This window comes from Rana temporaria, chromosome 12 (assembly GCF_905171775.1).
Source record: "Rana temporaria chromosome 12, aRanTem1.1, whole genome shotgun sequence".
NCBI lineage: Eukaryota > Metazoa > Chordata > Amphibia > Anura > Ranidae > Rana > Rana temporaria.
In genome coordinates, this window is record NC_053500.1 from 39,309,617 (window position 1) to 39,329,190 (window position 19,574).

Genomic DNA, 19,574 nt, shown 5'->3' on the forward strand with positions numbered 1-19,574 from the left:
GAGTGGCAGTGTTGGGACCAGAACTCCCAATTAGGCTTTGGTTAATGGCACCTGCGTGGTCTTGTACACGTGTCCTACTCTCATGCTCCTATTGGACTGACATCATGCAGGACCTCCCATTCCCTGCCATCCCCTAGAACACCATGTCCTAGTTGCCTGTCAACCCCCCCCCCCAACCAGATTTTAAAAACAGGGGGCCACGCCACTGACTTTTCTGCAATTTTTTTTTCCAGGTTGGGAACTACCAAGCCAAATTCTGGTCCCCTGGGGCAACCAACTCTGAACATACTCGGCATTGTACCGTTATGTACGATGGCGTCTGGGAAAAGTTCTAGATGACTAAAATGAGAAGGTGAACTAATATTCTAAGAGCCAATCACATGGCTGCTGATGTGCGCTGGGAAGCCCATAGATTCCATTATATTCGCACTTTTGTTTAATAGTTAGAAATGTCACAAAGGTTCTATTCCCCGCAGGGATATGGTGTTTTGCGCCACAAGAAAAAAAAAAAAAAAAAAAAAGGAAAAAAAGGACATCATGCAGGATTTTTTTGCAGTGGTACCAACGGACCAGGGAGAGGAGGCTTATTGCTTTAAAACTATACTGAGAAACCCCACATGCCAACATGAGTGATGAGAATAAGCCCCAAAAGGTGCAATCCACCCAATACAAAGAGTGTCTTACCTGGCATCAAACTTCAGCCCGTCCTTCAGGGTGCCATTGTAATGGTAGCGGACAAAGTCACCCATCTGCACTTCTCTGGGACAAATCTTTGGGACATCATAACGGTCTATGACGACGTCTTCCAGGGGTCCGGAATCGCAAGAAACGCACAAAATTAGGACTTGGATACAGACTAGGAGGCTGCTGAAGATCATGGCTGGAGAGGGAGATGACTGCAGTCCTCAGTGAGATGTTCTACTTCCCTTCTGCTCTTCCTTCATTGACTGCCAAGCCTCTGGTTAGAAAGGAATTTTTGTTAACGTGGAAAGCGGGGCTTCAGGCGGAGGGGGGAGGGGACTGGGAGTTTTCCTAAAAGTGAGAGACACAGAAAAGCACATTTAGGGTCTACAACCTGGACAATCAAACCTTGGAGGAAAAAGTCATGTATTTTCTAGTATTCCTCTGTGCAGGAAAAATAAAAGGTTAGATTTAGAGGAAAAGAGAAAGGGCGAGGGGGGGGGGGGGAAGGTGGGACTCGGCGGAGTACGGGACACGCTCAGGGTCCTAGCGCAGCTTGGAAACAAATTAATAAAACGTGAACGACACATGTAGAAAGGGGATTTTAACGATATGAAAATTAATATACTAATTAAAATAAAAAATTTATGTAAAAAATTAAATAAGAATAAAAAAAAAAAAAATAGAGATAGATAGATAGAGATAGAGATATATATATCTATCAATAAGAAAAAAGAAAAAAAAACACACACACAAATACTAAATTACATTTAAAACCAAATCTCTATTATAAAAACTGACATTTTTAGTAAATAAAAAAAAAACAGTTCACCCTTTGTTACATCCCTGTGCTGCTGATCTCCCGGTGCCCCTTTGCAGCCGCTTTCCATCGACATGCCTCCCCCAGCAATGGCTGCATAGCATTTCCCAGGGTGGGTTTGCCAACGGTGACAACAGGGGATCATGCCCATGTAATGTGCATTGAAATGGCCATTTGTTGTCTCCATCTGAGGTCCATGTGGCAGGGTGACAACACACAAGCACACTTGAGAAACAGGGACAGAGCATGGTCACCATAAAACAGGAAGTGCCTGAACAAGGATGTTGATGGCAGGACCAACCAGGATTTTTTTTTTCCTATGATCTCTTTGCATTAATCAAGCTGGCACAATGTAGGCATCCATAGCTGGCCACTGACAATCACTTTAGTAGTCGGCGCTGCATACAGAGATAGCCATGATCTTCCACATCCTGTGCCAAGTAACCACTGAACACAGTGGGGGGTCACTCGTTCTGAGCTACATCATTTACAGTACACCTTGTATTTTTATTTATGAATACAATAAATTTAAATAAAAGTACACCTTGTATTTTTATTTTTTATGAATACAAGAAATTCTCTGCTTGGATAAGGGAGAGGAGGGGTGGGGATGTTACCATCTCCACCTCATCCAATCAGGAGACAGACAGAGAGAGAGAGAGACAAGGAGAGAGAGAGACAAGGAGAGAGAGAGAGAGCGCGAGAGACAAGGAGAGAGAGGGAGAGCGCGAGAGACAAGGAGAGAGAGAGAGCGCGAGAGACAAGGAGAGAGAGAGAGAGCGCGAGACAAGAAGAGAGAGAGAGAGAGACAAGGAGAGAAAGCGCGAGACAAGGAGAGAGAGAGAGCGCGCGAGACAAGGAGAGAGAGAGCGAGAGACAAGGAGAGAGAGAGAGAGCGAGACAAGGAGAGAGAGAGAGACAAGGAGAGAGAGCGCGAGACAAGGAGAGAGAGAGCGCGAGACAAGGAGAGAGAGAGCGCGAGACAAGGAGAGAGAGACAGAGAGAGCGCGAGAGACAAGGAGAGAGAGCGCGAGAGACAAGGAGAGAGAGCGCGAGAGAAGGAGAGAGAGCGCGAGAGAAGGAGAGAGAGCGCGAGAGAAGGAGAGAGAGCGCGAGAGAAGGAGAGAGAGCGCGAGACAAGGAGAGAGAGCGCGAGACAAGGAGAGAGAGCGCGAGACAAGGAGAGAGAGAGCGCGAGACAGAGAGCGAGAGACAAGGAGAGAGAGAGAGTGCGAGACAAGGAGAGAGAGAGAGCGCGAGACAAGGAGAGAGAGCGCGAGACAAGGAGAGAGAGAGAGGACTTTCACAGACACCTGAGGACTTTCACAGACTTATGTCCATTCCCCATTATATTACCCCCCCCCCCTTCCCTTTATATTACCCCCTTTTCCTTGCTTTGGCAATGCTAACATGTATTTGGTCCTGCCAATAAAGCTTTTTGAAGTGAATTGAATTGAATTGAGAGAGAGAGACACAGACAAGTAGAGAGAGAGAGCGCGAGACAAGGAGAGAGAGAGAGAGCGCGCGAGAGACGAGAGAGAGAGAGAGCGAGAGAGAGAGCGAGACAAGGAGAGAGCGCGAGACAAGGAGAGAGAGAGAGAGAGAGAGAGAGACAAGGAGAGAGAGAGAGAGAGAGACAAGGAGAGAGAGAGAGAGAGACAAGGAGAGAGAGAGAGAGAGACAAGGAGAGAGAGAGAGAGAGAGAGAGACACACAAGGAGAGAGAGAGAGAGAGAGAGAGACACAAGGAGAGAGAGAGAGAGAGAGAGAGAGAGACAAGGAGAGAGAGAGAGAGAGAGAGACAAGGAGAGAGAGAGAGAGACAAGGAGAGAGAGAGAGACAAGGAGAGAGAGAGAGAGAGACAAGGAGAGAGAGAGAGAGACAAGGAGAGAGAGAGAGAGAGAGCGCGAGACAAGGAGAGAGAGAGCGCGAGACAAGGAGAGAGAGAGAGAGAGACAAGGAGAGAGAGAGAGAGAGACAAGGAGAGAGAGAGAGAGAGACAAGGAGAGAGAGAGAGAGAGACAAGGAGAGAGAGAGAGAGAGAGAGAGAGACAAGGAGAGAGAGAGAGAGAGAGAGAGAGAGAGACAAGGAGAGAGAGACAAGGAGAGAGAGAGAGTGCGAGACAAGGAGAGAGAGAGAGAGAGACAAGGAGAGAGAGAGAGAGCGCGAGACAAGGAGAGAGAGAGCGCGAGACAGAGAGCGAGAGACAAGGAGAGAGAGAGAGTGCGAGACAAGGAGAGAGAGAGAGCGCGAGACAAGGAGAGAGAGCGCGAGACAAGGAGAGAGAGAGAGGACTTTCACAGACACCTGAGGACTTTCACAGACTTATGTCCATTCCCCATTATATTACCCCCCCCCCCTTCCCTTTATATTACCCCCTTTTCCTTGCTTTGGCAATGCTAACATGTATTTGGTCCTGCCAATAAAGCTTTTTGAAGTGAATTGAATTGAGAGAGAGAGACACAGACAAGTAGAGAGAGAGAGCGCGAGACAAGGAGAGAGAGAGAGAGCGCGCGAGAGACGAGAGAGAGAGAGAGAGAGAGAGCGAGACAAGGAGAGAGCGCGAGACAAGGAGAGAGAGAGAGAGCGCGAGACAAGGAGAGAGAGAGAGCGCGAGACAAGGAGAGAGAGAGAGAGAGAGACAAGGAGAGAGAGAGAGAGACAAGGAGAGAGAGAGAGAGAGACAAGGAGAGAGAGAGAGAGACAAGGAGAGAGAGAGAGACAAGGAGAGAGAGAGAGAGACAAGGAGAGAGAGAGAGAGAGACAAGGAGAGAGAGAGAGAGAGAGACAAGGAGAGAGAGAGACAAGGAGAGAGAGAGAGAGAGAGAGACAAGGAGAGAGAGAGAGAGACAAGGAGAGAGAGAGAGAGAGAGAGCGCGAGACAAGGAGAGAGAGAGCGCGAGACAAGGAGAGAGAGAGCGCGAGACAAGGAGAGAGAGAGAGAGACAAGGAGAGAGAGAGAGAGAGACAAGGAGAGAGAGAGAGAGACAAGGAGAGAGAGAGAGAGAGACAAGGAGAGAGAGAGAGAGACAAGGAGAGAGAGAGAGAGAGACAAGGAGAGAGAGAGACAAGGAGAGAGAGAGAGAGAGAGACAAGGAGAGAGAGAGAGAGAGACAAGGAGAGAGAGAGAGAGAGAGAGAGATATTATATAAAGACACGCAAAGTAAAAAAATACAGTAAAAAAAATAAAAATGGCGTTCTGTGAATGGTGGAAGTGCCGAGCAAGTGACCCTCTGTGTTCAGAAGGTGAAGTTGTTCTCATGGAACCCGAAAGATCACAGACTGGATTGATGTATGCCATAAAGATCATGCCTGAAGTTCAGCTTTAAAAATGACTTTAGGGGCTCATTCTCATGGGCGGCAGGTGGTTGATTCAGATTACCGAACGCCCACCTGAACATGTCAATGCAGCCGCTCAGGGCTGGACAGGTGCAGCGGCTGTGCCTCGTCTCAAATAGTAGAGTCTTCATTATTGCTGCCTCAAGGCCTGGAAAATATATAGTATAAATAGCCGCGCCAATCTAAATACATTCAAATAAATGTCAGTCAATGAATGAAAATTGGTAAAATCTCCATGAAGACAATAACATCGGATGGAGCCTTTGGTTTGCTTGATGAGTGACACTAGGTTCTTAGAATTTGGTCAAACCACGAACACCCAGGTGACATGCATGCATTTAGTGCAAATCCTCCACCGTAAGAATAAGCTGCTTACCAAACGGCAAGCCTTTATTGCAATTGGCTATAGCCCAGCCACGGCCTTTCAATCCTCTGGATACTCAGGGTGGAAACACTTGTGTTAAGCAGCGAGATCCAAGCCTCAGCAATGGGTTGGAAAGGAGTTGCGGTTCACTCTCGTTACCCCCCTCACAGGACAATAGCAATCAAGCGGTCCAGACACATATACCGAAAGATAAAGAAGGGGCACAATAGCGTAATACCGCAGGATAAAAATATTTATTAAAAGTAATGTACTTACATCAGTACGAGTAAAAACAGCGTGTAACAGTAAAAGTAAAGCCAGCCGGCTTGAGGAGCCCTCCTCTTTGGCGTGGTGACGTCACTGACGCAGCCTCCCAGACGCGTTTCGTCACTAATGGACGTTTTCAATGGGGGTAGGGCTAGCAGCAGTGAGACACCTTCATATAGCAGCCACTCAATGTAAACGGCGATCCATGGGAACAGACCCCGCCATTTTTGTTGAGGGAAAGTTTGCCCATACTACCGCGCTTGACGTGCGCGGCTTAGAGCAGAGAATGTTAGTCTTTTTTAGTATCAGTACCCCATTACCGGCCTGGAAAATGCCCTCTGAAAAGCAATCCACCATGGATCACTCTTCAGAGGCCTGTCAATATTGCTGCACGAGTAAACGAGCCCTTAGTGACCAGGATTCCATCTACTTTAATGAGCGAAAATGCAGATCCCTGCTACCAATTGGGGGCCACCAATCCTTGTTCCAATACCGTTCTTCCTTAAAATCTGATAGGTGTAGGAATAAAAAAAAAAGCGTTGGCGCCCTACCCACTAGAGTCTCTGAATTAACCCTTTGCACACCTTCACATTTTTGGTAAACATGTGCACAAAACTAGGGATTTTGTATATATTGTAGTACATATTCAAGCCGGCCAACCGCAGCAAAGTGATTGCTCCCCAGCCAATCCTACTTTAGTGCGCAAAACAAACACTTTCATATAGTGTACTTTGATAGACACATAAGGAAAAGAAGGGGCAGGAATCGTTTTGGGGAGAGCTACAGACAGGGCTGGCCTTAGGTGTCCAGGCGCCCTGTGCGAGCTAATCCTATGGCGCCCCCCCCCCCCCATCTTCACCCCTCGCCCCCTGGTCACCCAAACATACAAAAATATCCTCCTCCCCCGTTCTGTATATAGGCTGGCTATAAAAAGTAAATACTTTTTCTTTTTTATTTGTATCTGAAAAAGTAGATGCATGCAGGGCCAGTGTGACTTACCTTTCGGTGGACGGTGCGGCTTTGCATTTAAAAATGGCGCCGCCCAGCGCTTAGACGCCACTGCGCATGCGCCGTCTGCCCGAGAATAGCCAAACGTTTTCGGGCTTTCCTGAGCAGCGGCGGCGCATGTGCAGTGTGCCCGTCGGGGCAGGCAGCTGCCATTTTTTTTCAGGTGCCGCAGCCGATGCGTTGCTCTTCACCCAGTCCCAGGGCTGGGGGACCTGGCAGCGCCTGCTGCTGTGACTTGTAGGAGTCGGACTCCTGTGATGATTATGTGAGTAACTGACTGCGACTCACATTCTGCGAACTGTGATGGCCGCACGGCGCCCCTGTTGCCCATGGCGCCCTGTGCGGCCGCACAGCTCGCACACCCCAAAGGCCGGCCCTGGCTACAGACTCAGGAGCTCGAGTGCCGGTTCACACTTATGCGAATTCTATGTGGATCAGATACAATCCATAAAGCATGGATACGCAGGTCATCCAAAAAAAAAAAAGCATAATTTTTAATGAAGGTCGCTCACATCAATGCGGTGCAATTTTGACCCGGTTAAAAACAGGCGTGGTATGAATATAAACGGCAGTCCCCTCAGAAATCGCACTAAAGTCGCACCTGACACAACACAAATCGCATCAGATTTGCACCACGTCAATGTGAACTGGCCATGAAGCTCCAAAACGCATAAAATCCAACGTTTTTCAGTTGTGCCCATTCACACCGAAGTGCAACGTAGCTTAAAACTTCAAGAATTGCAACACTGGCTTTCCGTTGGCTAAAAATAATCTTTGGAAAAAAAAAAAGCTCAAAACACACTCAAGTTTAGTTGACTGCAAAAACGCTTAAAAATGCTTGTACAAACATGCACAAAAAATAAATAAAGAAAAAGGGGCCTGTAAAGGCCTCATTTACACTTGCGTTGCCTACTGAAGAGCAGCCCATGTTGGATCACTTTTCAAAGGGCTTTTGACAGGCAGCGAGGGGGCTTCACATCACCTCCGCAATGCCCGTTTTAACCCCATAAACCTGCTCATCGTATGCAGTTGTGGGGCACCCCATTCAGTTGAATAGTTTGCATTCAGTGGGCAGTACTATGTACTATACGCGACAACGGGGATCATTTTATACCTTCGCTCCGCTGCTTTTGCAACTCAACTGTATTTTGTTTTTACCACTCCCCCAACCAAAAAAGTGTAAATGAGGCCTTAAATGGCGAACGCCACCCAGCTCAAGCGTGAATGCAGCCCAGTCGCTGACCTCCACAATTTAGTAGGAAATGAAAGGGAAAGGGCTGTTCTTGGATCTCTATAGGTTCCATATTGATAATACATCAGATTCAGGTGCTACAGGGGTGTGACCGCGTATTAACAATTAAAAAATTAACCCTCTGCATGCCGCTATACACCCAACTTACTGGAGTGCTTCAGAGAATGTAGAAAAAAAAAGGTATTTTTGGATTTACATTTATATGAATTTTTTCCACCCATTTACCTATTGTGTGCATGTTCAGATTAGGCTGGGTTCACACTACGGTTTTCCCGTCCGTCAGCCGCATACGATTTCAGTATTGAAAACGTACGGGCCCGGACGGGAAAACGTATAGATAGACAATGCATTGCAAATCGTATGCACTCAGATGCATCCGGGTGCGTACGATTTGCTGGCAAAACGTTTTTTAAACATACGCAAAACCGTGTTCAACCACGGTTTTGCGGTCGTTTTTAAAACAGTATGGCAAACGCATACGTTTTCCTTTAACATTAATGTCAATGGAAAACGCACATATGTGCGGTTCCATACGTTCCCGTCCGTTTCAGCCGCATACGGTTTTTCATATAAATCGTATGCGGCTGACGGACGGGAAAACCGTAGTGTGAACCCAGCCTTAGTAACCATGGTTTCAGTTTATGTTGGTTACCCTCGTACCAGCCATATGATGTATATGCGTGCAGGGCCGGATTCCAGACAAGGCCAACAAGGCCAGGCCTCGGGGCGGCAGTGGGTGCAGGGGCGGCACTGCGACTGAGAGGAGAGGACAGTCACTTTCATATCAGGAGTTCCCCCCTGTCATGCGGATGGTGAGAGGAGAAAAAACAGAGGGAAGAGGAGGTGAGATAGTTCTTGGCAGCAGCAACCCCCTCCCCAGTTCTCAATGTAATTTTGTCATTTTCGGCAGCGGCACCCCCCCGCCTCTCAGTGTCCTGCCGAAAAAGTCCCCCGGCGGATAATGTCCCCCCCATACTGCGCAGGTGGTGGCGGCATTGAAGGACCCGGCCTTGGGTCGGCAAAGGGAGTAAATCCGGGCCTGTATGCGTGGACACAGGGTGGGTTGGCCTGAACACTCAAAAACCAAAACTGTGGTTGTATCTACAATAAAAAATAAAAAAAAAAGGAAAAAACGATACCCCTGAATCCAATAAATGTATCTAAATGTATCTAAAAATAACAAAGAAGATTGCTTGCTTCACCATGAGTTTACATTTTGTGCAATGCAGGAACACACACAAAATACTGTGCGTCCTCAGAGTGCATAAAAAAACGCACATCTTTTTTCCAGGCGTGCAGCAGTGTCATTAATACTTTAACGGGTTAGTTCACCAGAAAAATGATAAGGGACATCTGTAGATGAAAACAGACTGTTCCATTCTGACTAAAGTTGAATAATGGCCTGGCTCTAGATGCAGGTCATTTAGATATCTCATGAAGCCTGACTGGAATACTCCCAGGATGTTGCTAATTGAGGCCTAGTTGTTACGTCTCACCTTACTATCACGAGAATAAGCTTTTTCTCTGATTCAAATCCCCTCACATGCTTAGTAACGACTAGGCTATTTACATAGGATCTGCAAACTACAGCCCTCCAACTGTTTTCAGAACTACACATCTCATGAGGCTTTGTAAAACTCTGACATTCACAGACATGTCTAGGCATGATGGGAATTGTAGTTCCTGAACAGCTGGAGGGGCCATAGTTGGGAGACCCCCTATATGAAACCTGACTGGAATACTCCCAGGACCTTGCTAAGTAAGGCCAAGTGTTACTACTCCCATCCACCATCACAGAAGTGAGCTCTTTCTCTGATTCAAACCTCCTCACATTCTCAGTAACGACTAGGCCTCACTTAGACCCCTTTCACACTGGGGCGGGAGGTGCGCTGACGGTATAGCAGCGCTATTTTTAGCGCCTTTACCGTCGGAATTGTGTCGTAATTGCGGCGATATTCGGCCTCTAGTGGTGAGGTTTTAACCCCCGCTAGCGGCTGAAAAATGGTTAATACCGCCGACAATGCGTCTCTGCAGAGGCGCATTGTTGGCAGCATTACCGCGATTTCCCATTGCTTTCAACGGGAAGGAGCGGTGGAGGAGTGGTAAACACACCGCTCCTTCACCAATCCAAAGATGCTGCTAGCATAAGGTGACCAGATTTTTTAAATGAAATCCGGGGACATATTTTTTCTTTACTAGGAATGGCAACAATCAGCGTCTCTCTGCCCGTTGCCGCCCGCCTCACAGCCTCTCAAGTCTTACGCCGCGTACACACCATCACTTTATGTGATGAAAAAAAACAAATTTTTTTGTGAAGTAAAAAAACGAAAAAAAATTTCAACACATAAAGTGATGGTGTGTACGCGGCATTACTCTTCGGGCCCCGGCTACTACTGGATGAGGAGCAGAGGAAGATCACTCAGCCAGGGAAGGCAAGGAGATAGGCAGGTGGCTGGCCAGGATTTAAGCCAAGGCAGAATAACATGTGAGTGGAGCTGAATGGGCATGTGCCCGAAACTGAAGAAATATTCCCTCCGCTCCGACCAGCACATGATCATCAGAAGGGGGCACAGATAATGGGAAAAATACAACCCCCCTATGCTAGTAGGCACGGCGGAGCGGGGGGGTGTAATTCTATTTTTTTTATTTTAATTCTGCACTGACTGTCTTTGAAATTGCCCCTGTCCCCTATTAAATCCAATCTGGGGACAAAACCAGGGACAGACTTGGTCCGGGGACAGTGTCCTCAATCAGGGGACTGTCCCCTAAAACTGGGGATGTCTGGTCACCCTATGCTAGCAGGACCGCAACGCACCGCTCCAGTGTGAAAGCCCTTGAGACTGCAGGGCTGGAGTTTTTCATCTGTATTTATGAGCTATTTTTAGCGCTAAAATGCCTGAAAAACTCCTCAGTGTGAAAGGGGCCTTAGACCCTTTTCCCTGCCAATGTATACCCCACCTTTTTAATGAAGCACCCAAATGTAGCCTCACCAGCGCCCATCAAATGTACCCTCACCAGCGCCCATCAGTGCAGCCTAACTCGCGCCCACCAAATGTAGCCTCACCAGCGCCCATCAAATGTAGCCTCACCAGCGCCCATCAATGAATGTTTGCTTGCTTCCATTCATTCGGGAGTCAGGACACGGACACAGTCCTCCGCTGCACCTCTGACGCTATGTATGAATGGAGTGGCCGCTGCCTGCGGTTGCTGAGACTTAGTTGCTTGCTGCAGAGAGAAGAGAGTAGGAACACCAGCGGCCAGGCGCCCTAGGCAGCTTCCTAGTTTGCCTTGTGATGTCCCATATACTGTCTCCCAACACACATTACAATCTGATTGTACAAGCTTCTTTAGATCTGCAAGGGCCTGTCTGATTGGATACAAACTGATTGGATAATTTAGGTAGGTCCTCATATTACATGGTTTTGGTAGCTCTAAAGTTGATTGTATGGTCATATTGTATTGTGTATGGAGAGCCTTAGATGGCTGTATATCTTCTGGTACCATACAAAACCCTTCAATCATGTTTGGTCACCTGGATGTAAATTGACCCCAGGATGTGGATTCACCCCCAATCCATGGGTGGTCTGAGCCAATAATGACAGTCAATATTCAGCTTTTCTCAGGAGAGAGTCTATAGACACAGGCATCCCACCCACTGCTAAGCGTGAAGTGACATCTACATGGGAGGAAGCCAAAGCAGGCATGATTCCTTTCACTGGTTTACCAAGACGCTCCAGGGGGTAACGACACGTCATATGCCTCTGGGCCCCTGGGGGCCCAATCATGACTTCTCCTATCATGTATTCACCAACCATGCATTCACAATGCATTCTATAGATTATTCCATCATTTCTTTTCCTTCACATCCCTGATGAATGCTCCCCCCCCCTGTGATTTCAGGACCCAGTGAGATCTAACTGGGTGTTCTGGAGAGGGTGGGCACAAGTCCACATACAGCTCAGCACCCAGGTACTAGTCACTCAATTTCTGGGCAGAAGATGAAGTCGTAAAGGATGAGAACCAATGACATAGAGGGAACCTCTGTGCTGTGATTGTTAGATTTTAGGACCAAGTGAAATCTAGCAGGGGGTTCAGAAGAGGGTGGGCACAAGTACACATACTGTGGGGCACCCAGGTACTAGTCACCCAATTGCTGGGCAGAAGATGAAGTCGTAAAGGATGAGAACCAATGACAGAGGGAACCTCTGTGCTGTGATTGTGAGATTTTAGGACCAAGTGAAATCTAGCAGGGGGTTCAGGAGAGGGTGGGCACAAGTCCACATACTGCTCACCCAGCACCCAGGTACTGGTCACCCCATTTCTGGGCAGAAGAAGAAAACCTGAAAGTTGACCATCACTTACATAGAATAAAGAGTTCACCACCACTGACATAGACTTAGGGCCAGATCCACAAAGAAGTTACGTCGGCGTATCTATAGATACGCCGCGTAACTTCTAGGATGCGCCGGCGTATCTTTTTTCTGTATCCAGAAAGCAAGATACGCCGGATTTTTGCTTAGATACGACTGACGTAAGTCTCTTACGCCGTCGTATCTTAGTTGCATATTTACGCTGGCCGCTAGGTGGCGCTTCCGTAGATTTACGCGTAGAATATGCAAATTAGGTAGATACGCCGATTCACGAACGTACGTGCACCCGGCGTATCTATATGCGTCGTTTGCGTAAGGCGTCGGACCGGCGTAAAGTTACCCCTGCTATAGTGTGGCGTACGCAATGTTAAGTATGGACGTCGGGACAGCGTTGAATTTTCAGTCGTTTACGTTGTTTGTGTAAAACGTTAGGGCTTTGCGTAAGTTACGTTCACGTCGTCTAGGCATTGAGCGGGCGTAATTTAATTTGAAAATTCGACATGATACTGAGCATGCGCGTGCATGCGCCGTTCGAAAAAAGCGTCATTTACGTGGGGTCATGCTTAGTTTACATAAAACACGCCCCCCTGTTCCTCATTTGATTTAGGCGCGCTTACGCCAGCACATTTACGCTACACCGCCGTAACTTTAGACGCAAGTGCTTTGTGAATACAGCACTTGCCTCTATAAGTTGCAGTGGCGTAGCGTAACTACGATACGCTACGCCCACCTACATTTACGCCGCTGACTGTGGATCTGGCCCTTAACCTCTATGCTGTAATTGTGAACTTTTGGGATTTTAAGACCCAGTGAGACCTAGCAGGGAGTTCTGGAGAGGGTGGGCACAAGTCCTCATACAGCTCACCCAGCACCCAGGTACTAGTCACCCCATTCCTGGCAGAGGGTGAAGTCTTATAGGATGAGCACCAATGACATAGAGGGAACCTCTGTGCTGTGATTGTGAGATTTTAAGACCAAATGAAATCTAGCAAGGAGATCAGGAGAGGGTGGGCACAAGTCCACATACAGCTCACCCAGCACCCAGGTACTGCTCACCCCATTTCTGGGCAGAGGGTGAAGTCTTATAGGATAAGCACCAATTACATAGAGGGAACCTCTGTGCTGTGATTGTGAGATTTTAGGACCAAATGAAATCTAGCAGGGGGTTCAGGAGAGGGTGGGCACAAGTCCACATACAGCTCACCCAGCACCCAGGTACTGCTCACCCCATTTCTGGGCAGAAAAAGAAGACTTGAAATTACCGACAGTGTAGAATAAACAAGTTCACCACCACTGGCATAGACTAAACCTCTATGATGTGATTGTGAAGTTTGGGGATTTTAGGACCCAGTGAGAAGCAGCTCTGGAGGGGGTGGGCACAAGTTCACATACAGCTCACCCAGCACCCAGGAACTAGTCACCCCATTTATGGGAAGAAGATGCAATCTTAAGGGATGAGCACCAATGACAGTAAACCTCTGTGCTGTGAGATTTTAGGACCCAGTGGTATCTAGCAGGGTATATTCAGGAGAGGGTCCACATACAGCCCAGATAGCACCCGGGCACTGATCACCCCATTTCTGGGCAGAAGATGAAGTCCTAAAAGCTCCACACAGGGCCGATGCTACCACTAGGCAAACTAGGCAGCTGCCTAGGGCACCCTGCGGCCTAGGGCGCCCGGCCACTGGTGTTCCTACTCTCTTCTCTCTGCAGCAAGCAAATAAGTCTCAGCATCAGCCACCGCTTCATTCACACATAGTGTCAGAGGCACAGCGCCTGGCGGAGGACCATGTCTGTGTCCCGACTTCCGAATGAATAGAAGCAAGTAAACATTCATTGCTGGCCACTGGTATGTTGCATTGATGGGCGCTGGTGAGGCTGCATTTGATGGGCGCTGGTGTGGCTTTATTGATGGGCACTTGTGAGGTTGCATGTGATGGGCGCTGGTAAGGCTGTATTTGATGGGCGCTGGTGAGGCAGCATTTGATGGGCGCTGGTGAGGCAGCATTTGATGGGCGCTGGTGAGGCTGCATTTGATGGGTGCTGGTGAGGCTTTATTGACGGCACTGGTGAGGTTGCATGTGATGGGCGCTGGTGGGCTGCATTGATAAGCACTGGTAAGGCTGCATTTGATGGGCGCTGGTGTGGCTTTATTGATGGGCACTGGTGAGGTTGCATGTAATGGGCGCTGGTGAGGCTGCATTTGATGAGCGCTGGTGAGGCTGCATTTGATGGAGAGCTGGTGTGGCTTTATTGATGGGCACTGGTGAGGTTGCATGTGATGGGCGCTGGTGTGGCTTTATTGATGGGCACTGGTGAGGTTGCATGTGATGGGCGCTGGTGGGCTGCATTGATAGGCACTGGTAAGGCTGCATTTGATGGGCGCTGGTGAGGCTGCATTTGATGGTCTGCTTGTGAAGCTGCATTTGAAGGGCGCTAGTGAGGCTGCATTTGATGGGCGCTAGTGAGGCTGCATTTGATTGGCGCTGGTAAGGCTGCATTTGATGGGCGCTGGTGGGCTGCATTTGATGGGGGGCTAGTGAGGCTGCATTTGATGGGGGGCTATTGAGGCTGCATTTGATGGGTGCTGGTGAGCTGCATTGATGGGCGCTTGTGAAGCTGCATTTGATGGGTGCTGGTGAGCTGCATTGATGGGCGCTGGTGAGGCTGCATTTGATGGGCACTGGTGAGGCTGCATTTGATGGGCGCTGGTGAGGTTGCATTTGATGGGCGCTGGTGAGGCTGCATTTGATGGGCACTTCATTAGGGTATACATGGGCAGGGGAAAGGGGGTGGAGTCAGGGGTGGAGCCAAGGGGGGGCAGCAAAATGAGGTTTCGCCTAGGGGTGTCAAAAATCCTTGTGCCAGCCCTGCCTCCCCAAATTGTGAAGTTTTGGAATTTTGGGACCCAGTGAGATCTAGCAGGGTATTCTGGAGAGGGTGGGCATAACTCCACATACATCTCACCCAGCACCCAGGTAGAGGTCACCCCATTTCTGGGCAGAAGATAACGTCTAATAAGTAGAATAAACCTATATGCTGTGATTGCGACTGATTGCGGGGATTTTAGGACCCAGTGAGATCCAGCAGGGATTTCTGGAGAGGGTGGGCACAAGTCCACATACAGCTCAGCCAGCACCCAGGTACCGCTCACCCCAGTTCTGGGCAGAAGATGAGGTTCTGAAGACCATGAAGCTGGATCCTCACCCAGGTTGATGTGCCCCAGGAGGAGCTTGTGATGTGTCCCAGCAGCAGCCAGGCTGGCAGTGAGCAGAGCCCCCAGCCCTCCCTCTGAGTCTCATTAGTCTCAGTCCTCCAGCGATCCTCATAGAAGTTTGGAGAAGTTCTCTGATGGTCTCCCCCATGCTTCTCCTGCTCCTCCTCTGGAGCTCCCTTCCCCTGTGCCGGGCTCAGTATGAACAATACAGCTTCCGAGGCTTCCCCCGATCCGAGCTCCGACCTCTACAGCCCACCTATGGCCAAGCCATGCAGCTCTACGAGGCTCAGTCCTGGAAGGAGGCGACCAAATCGCTGGAGGCCAGCCTGAGGCTCCACCGACTCCTGCAGGAGAGCGAGGAGTTCTGCGGGCACAGCTGCTCCAAGGAGACCTCCATCCCTGGCCTGGAGGACGAGGGGCTGGAGGAGGAGGCCAAGCAGGACTGGAGGATGGAGCTCAGGCTGTTCGGAAGGGTCCTGTCCAAGGCTGTGTGCCTAAGGAAGTGTAAGGCCACCCTTCCAGTCTTCCAGCAACCCTACCCAGACAAGGAGACCCTCCAAGCCTTCCAGAGAAGAGACCCCTACCAGTACCTCCATTACACCTACTTCAAGGTGAGGACACCCAGGGCTGGGGGTACCAATGCAATGCACTAACCCCGGGGGATCAAAACTTTAGTGGCAGGAAGAGTGACCCACTGTTGTTATCAGGGGAAGGAATAGTGCCCCATCATATGTGTCAGTGGGAGGAATAGTACCCCATCATAGGTGTCAGTGGGAGGAATAGTACCCCATCATAGGTGTCAGTGGGAGGAATAGTACCCCATCATAGGTGTCAGTGGGAGGAATAGTGCCCCATCATAGATGTCAGTTGGAGGATTAGTGCCCCATTATTGTTGTCAGTGGGAGGAATAGTGCCCCATGATTTGTGTCAGTGGGAGGAATAGAGCCCCATCATAGGTGTCAGTGGAAGAAATAGTGGCCCATCATTGGTGTCAATGGAACAGTGCCCCATGATTGGTGTCAGTGGGAGGAATAGTGCCCCATCATAGGTGTCAGTGGAAGAAATTGTGCCCCATCATTGGTGTCAGTGGGAGGAATAGTGCCCCATCATTGGTGTCAGTGGAAGAAATTGTGCCCCATCATTGGTGTCAGTGGAAGAAATTGTGCCCCATCATTGGTGTCAGTGGGAGGAATAGTGCCCCATCATTGGTGTCAATCTGAGGAATAGTGCCCCATCATTGGTGTCAATCTGAGGAATAGTGCCCCATCATTGGAGTCAGTGAAAGGATCAGTGCCCCATCATTGGTGTCAGTTGAAAGAGTAGTACCCCATCATTGGTGTCATTGGCAGGAATAGTGCCCCATCATTGGTGTCAGTTGGAGGATTAGTGCCCCATTATTTGTGTTGGTGGGAGGAATAGTACCCCATCATAGGTGTCAGTGGGAGGAATAGTGCCCCATCATAGGTGTCAGTGGAAGGAATAGTCCCATCATTTGTGTCAGTGGAAGGATCAGTGCCCCATCATTGGTGTCAGTTGAAAGAGTAGTGCCCCATTATTGGTGTCAGTGGGAGGAATAGTGCCCCATCATTGGTATAAGTGGGAGGAATATTGCCCCATCATTAGTGTCAGTAGAAGAAATAGTGCTCCATCATTGGTGTCAGTGGGATGAATTGGGGCCCCATCATTGGTGTCAGTGGAAGAAAAAGTGCCCCACCATTGGTGTCAGTGGAAGCAATAGTGCCCCACCATTAGTGTCAGAAGAAGAAATAGTGCCCTATAATTGGTGTCAGTGGGAGAAGTAGTGCCCCATCATTGGTGCCAGTGGCAGGAATAGTGCCACATCATTGGTATCTGTGGAAGAAATAGAGCTCCATCATTGGTGTCGGTGGATGGTTGTGCCCCATCATTAGTGTCAGTAGAAGAAATAGTGCCCCAATATTGGTTTCAGTGGGAGGAATAGTGCCCCATCATTGGGGTCAGTGGGAGGAATAGTGCCCCATCATTGGTGTCAGTGGCAGGAATAGTTGCCCCATCATTGGTGTCAGTGGGAGGAATAGTGCCCCATCATTGGTGTCAGTGGCAGGAATAGTTGCCCCATCATTGGTGTCAGTGGGAGGAATAGTGCCCCATCATTGGTGTCAGTGGCAGGAATAGTTGCCCCATCATTGGTGTCAGTGGGAGGAATTAGTGCCCCATTGGTGTGAGTAGGAGGAATAGTCACCCAAGGGCCAGATATAGGCAAGCAAAGGGCCACATCCGGCCCCCGGGCCGCACTTTGGTGATCACTGCACTAAGTGTCCATAAAGCGGACGATACAATCAGACGCACAATCTCTTGTAGTGTAGGGCGCGGAATCAAACGTTCTTGGCACCTTTTAGGAACGGAATGTAAAACTGGTGCGTTTAAGTCAGGGACGTCTTCCTCTGCGTTCTCTTCCAGGTAGAAATGAATAGGCGGCCCTACAGGCCACGTGGCTCGGGGGTTCGGAGGCTTGGGGGTTCGGAGGCTCGGGGGTTCGGAGGCTCGGGGGTTCGGAGGCTCGGGGGTTCGGAGGCTCGGGGGTTCGGAGGCTCGGATGTTCGGAGGCTCGGGGGTTCGGAGGCTCGGGGGTTCGGAAGCTCGGATGTTCGGAGGCTCGGGAGTTCGGAGGCTCGGGGGTTCGGAGGCTCGGGGGTTCGGAGGCTCGGATGTTCGGAGGCTCGGAGGCTCGGGGGTTCGGAGGCTCGGACAGAACTAAAGCTTTTCCCGCTGCCAGGGATTATTATTGCATGTAGAAATGTCCCTGTTAGATGTGATGTAGAGCTGCATGGGGGAAGGGCTGGATCAGGTCTCCACTAACCCCATCCAGACCCCCCATGAAGAAAAAAAAGCAAATATATATATAATGTATTAAATTGATAAATAAAAAACTCTCTTCAGTAATCCCCAGGTCACACCAGAAATGTTGGATCTTCTGGATGACATTGGCATTTACCGCGTAGGCAAGCGTAATGGCATTCAGAATTTTAATGAATGCCAACTTGCTCATTTCTGTAACCCAATTTGATCCCATCTAAGGGCCTCCAGCAGGAAGATTCGGATCCTGGGAAGATCCAGTGCCCACTTTCCATGCCATGTCTACATAGCGTTGGACCTGCAAACCCCGCTTTTACCTGGCATTGCCAATAGATGGCACAAACAACACAAGAGCGGCTCCTAACCTCAAGAACCATTTGTGATTATTGGGCCGTTCCTGACCAAGGCTGCCCCCCCCCCCCCCCCCAAAGAGCTTAAGGGGCAGATTCACGTACAGCGGCGCATTAATCCGCCGGGCGTAGCATATCTAAGATACACTACGCCGCCGTAACTTCCTTTTTTTTCGAATCCTCAAAGAATTTGTGCCGTAAGTTACGGCGGCGTAGTGTATCTTTGGCGGCGTAAGGGCGCGGAATTCAAATGGATGTGATGGGGGCGTGTTTTATGTAAATCCGTTGTGACCCGACGTAAACAACGTTTTTTTTTAACGGCGCATGCGCCGTCCGTGGGGGTGTCCCAGTGCGCATGCTCGAAATAAAACCGGAACAAGCCAATGCTTACGACGGTGACGTCATTCTACGCAAATCCCTATTCGCGAACGACTTACGCAAACGACGTAAAAAATTCAAAATGCGCGGCGGGAACGACAGCCATACTTAACATTGAGTACGCCACCATATAGCAGGGGTAACTATACGCCGGAAAAAGCCGAAAGCAAACGACGTAAAAAAATGCGCTGGCCGCACGTACGTTCGTGGATTGCCGTAACTAGCTAATTTGCATACTCAACGCGGAAATCGACGGAAACGCCACCTAGCGGCCGCCAAAAAAATGCACCTGAGATCCGACGGCGTACTAAGACGTACGCCTGTCGGATCGATCCCAGATGCCGTCGTATCTTGTTTTGTGGATACAAAACAAAGATACGACGCGGGAAATTTGAAATTACGCGGCGTATCAATAGATACGCCGGCGTAATTCTTTTGTGGATCTGGCCCTATGTTGGTGTATGGCAAAATCCTATAGAGAAAACACGAGACTCCTAAGGCCACCTTCACATGTCAGAACGTGCCAAACCGCACGTGTCATCAGCTTCAGATACAACCTGGAGCGCGCTTTATAACACGCAGGACCATGAGGTCATCAGAGGAGGGTGAATATCTCCCCTCCTATAGTCCTGGAGGACAGGAATCTGTAGGTCATCAGAGGAGGGTGAATATCTCCCCTCCTATAGTCCTGGA

The 19,574-nt window shown here is 49.3% G+C and overlaps 2 protein-coding genes across 2 annotated transcripts in view; one reads left to right on the forward strand and one right to left on the reverse strand.

Moving 5' to 3' along the window:
- FKBP10 (FKBP prolyl isomerase 10) overlaps window positions 1-1,020 on the reverse strand; it is a 33,953-nt gene extending 32,933 nt beyond the window's left edge. The window contains exon 1 of the mRNA XM_040331251.1: window positions 685-1,020. Coding sequence (XP_040187185.1) covers window positions 685-878 — 194 coding nt within the window. The 5' untranslated portion in view covers window positions 879-1,020. The remainder of the gene's footprint in view (window positions 1-684) is intronic.
- Window positions 1,021-15,063: 14,043 nt separating this feature from the next.
- P3H4 (prolyl 3-hydroxylase family member 4 (inactive)) overlaps window positions 15,064-19,574 on the forward strand; it is a 36,809-nt gene continuing 32,298 nt past the window's right edge. The window contains exon 1 of the mRNA XM_040331797.1: window positions 15,064-15,929. Within this exon, the coding sequence (XP_040187731.1) occupies window positions 15,453-15,929 (477 nt within the window). The 5' untranslated portion in view covers window positions 15,064-15,452. The remainder of the gene's footprint in view (window positions 15,930-19,574) is intronic.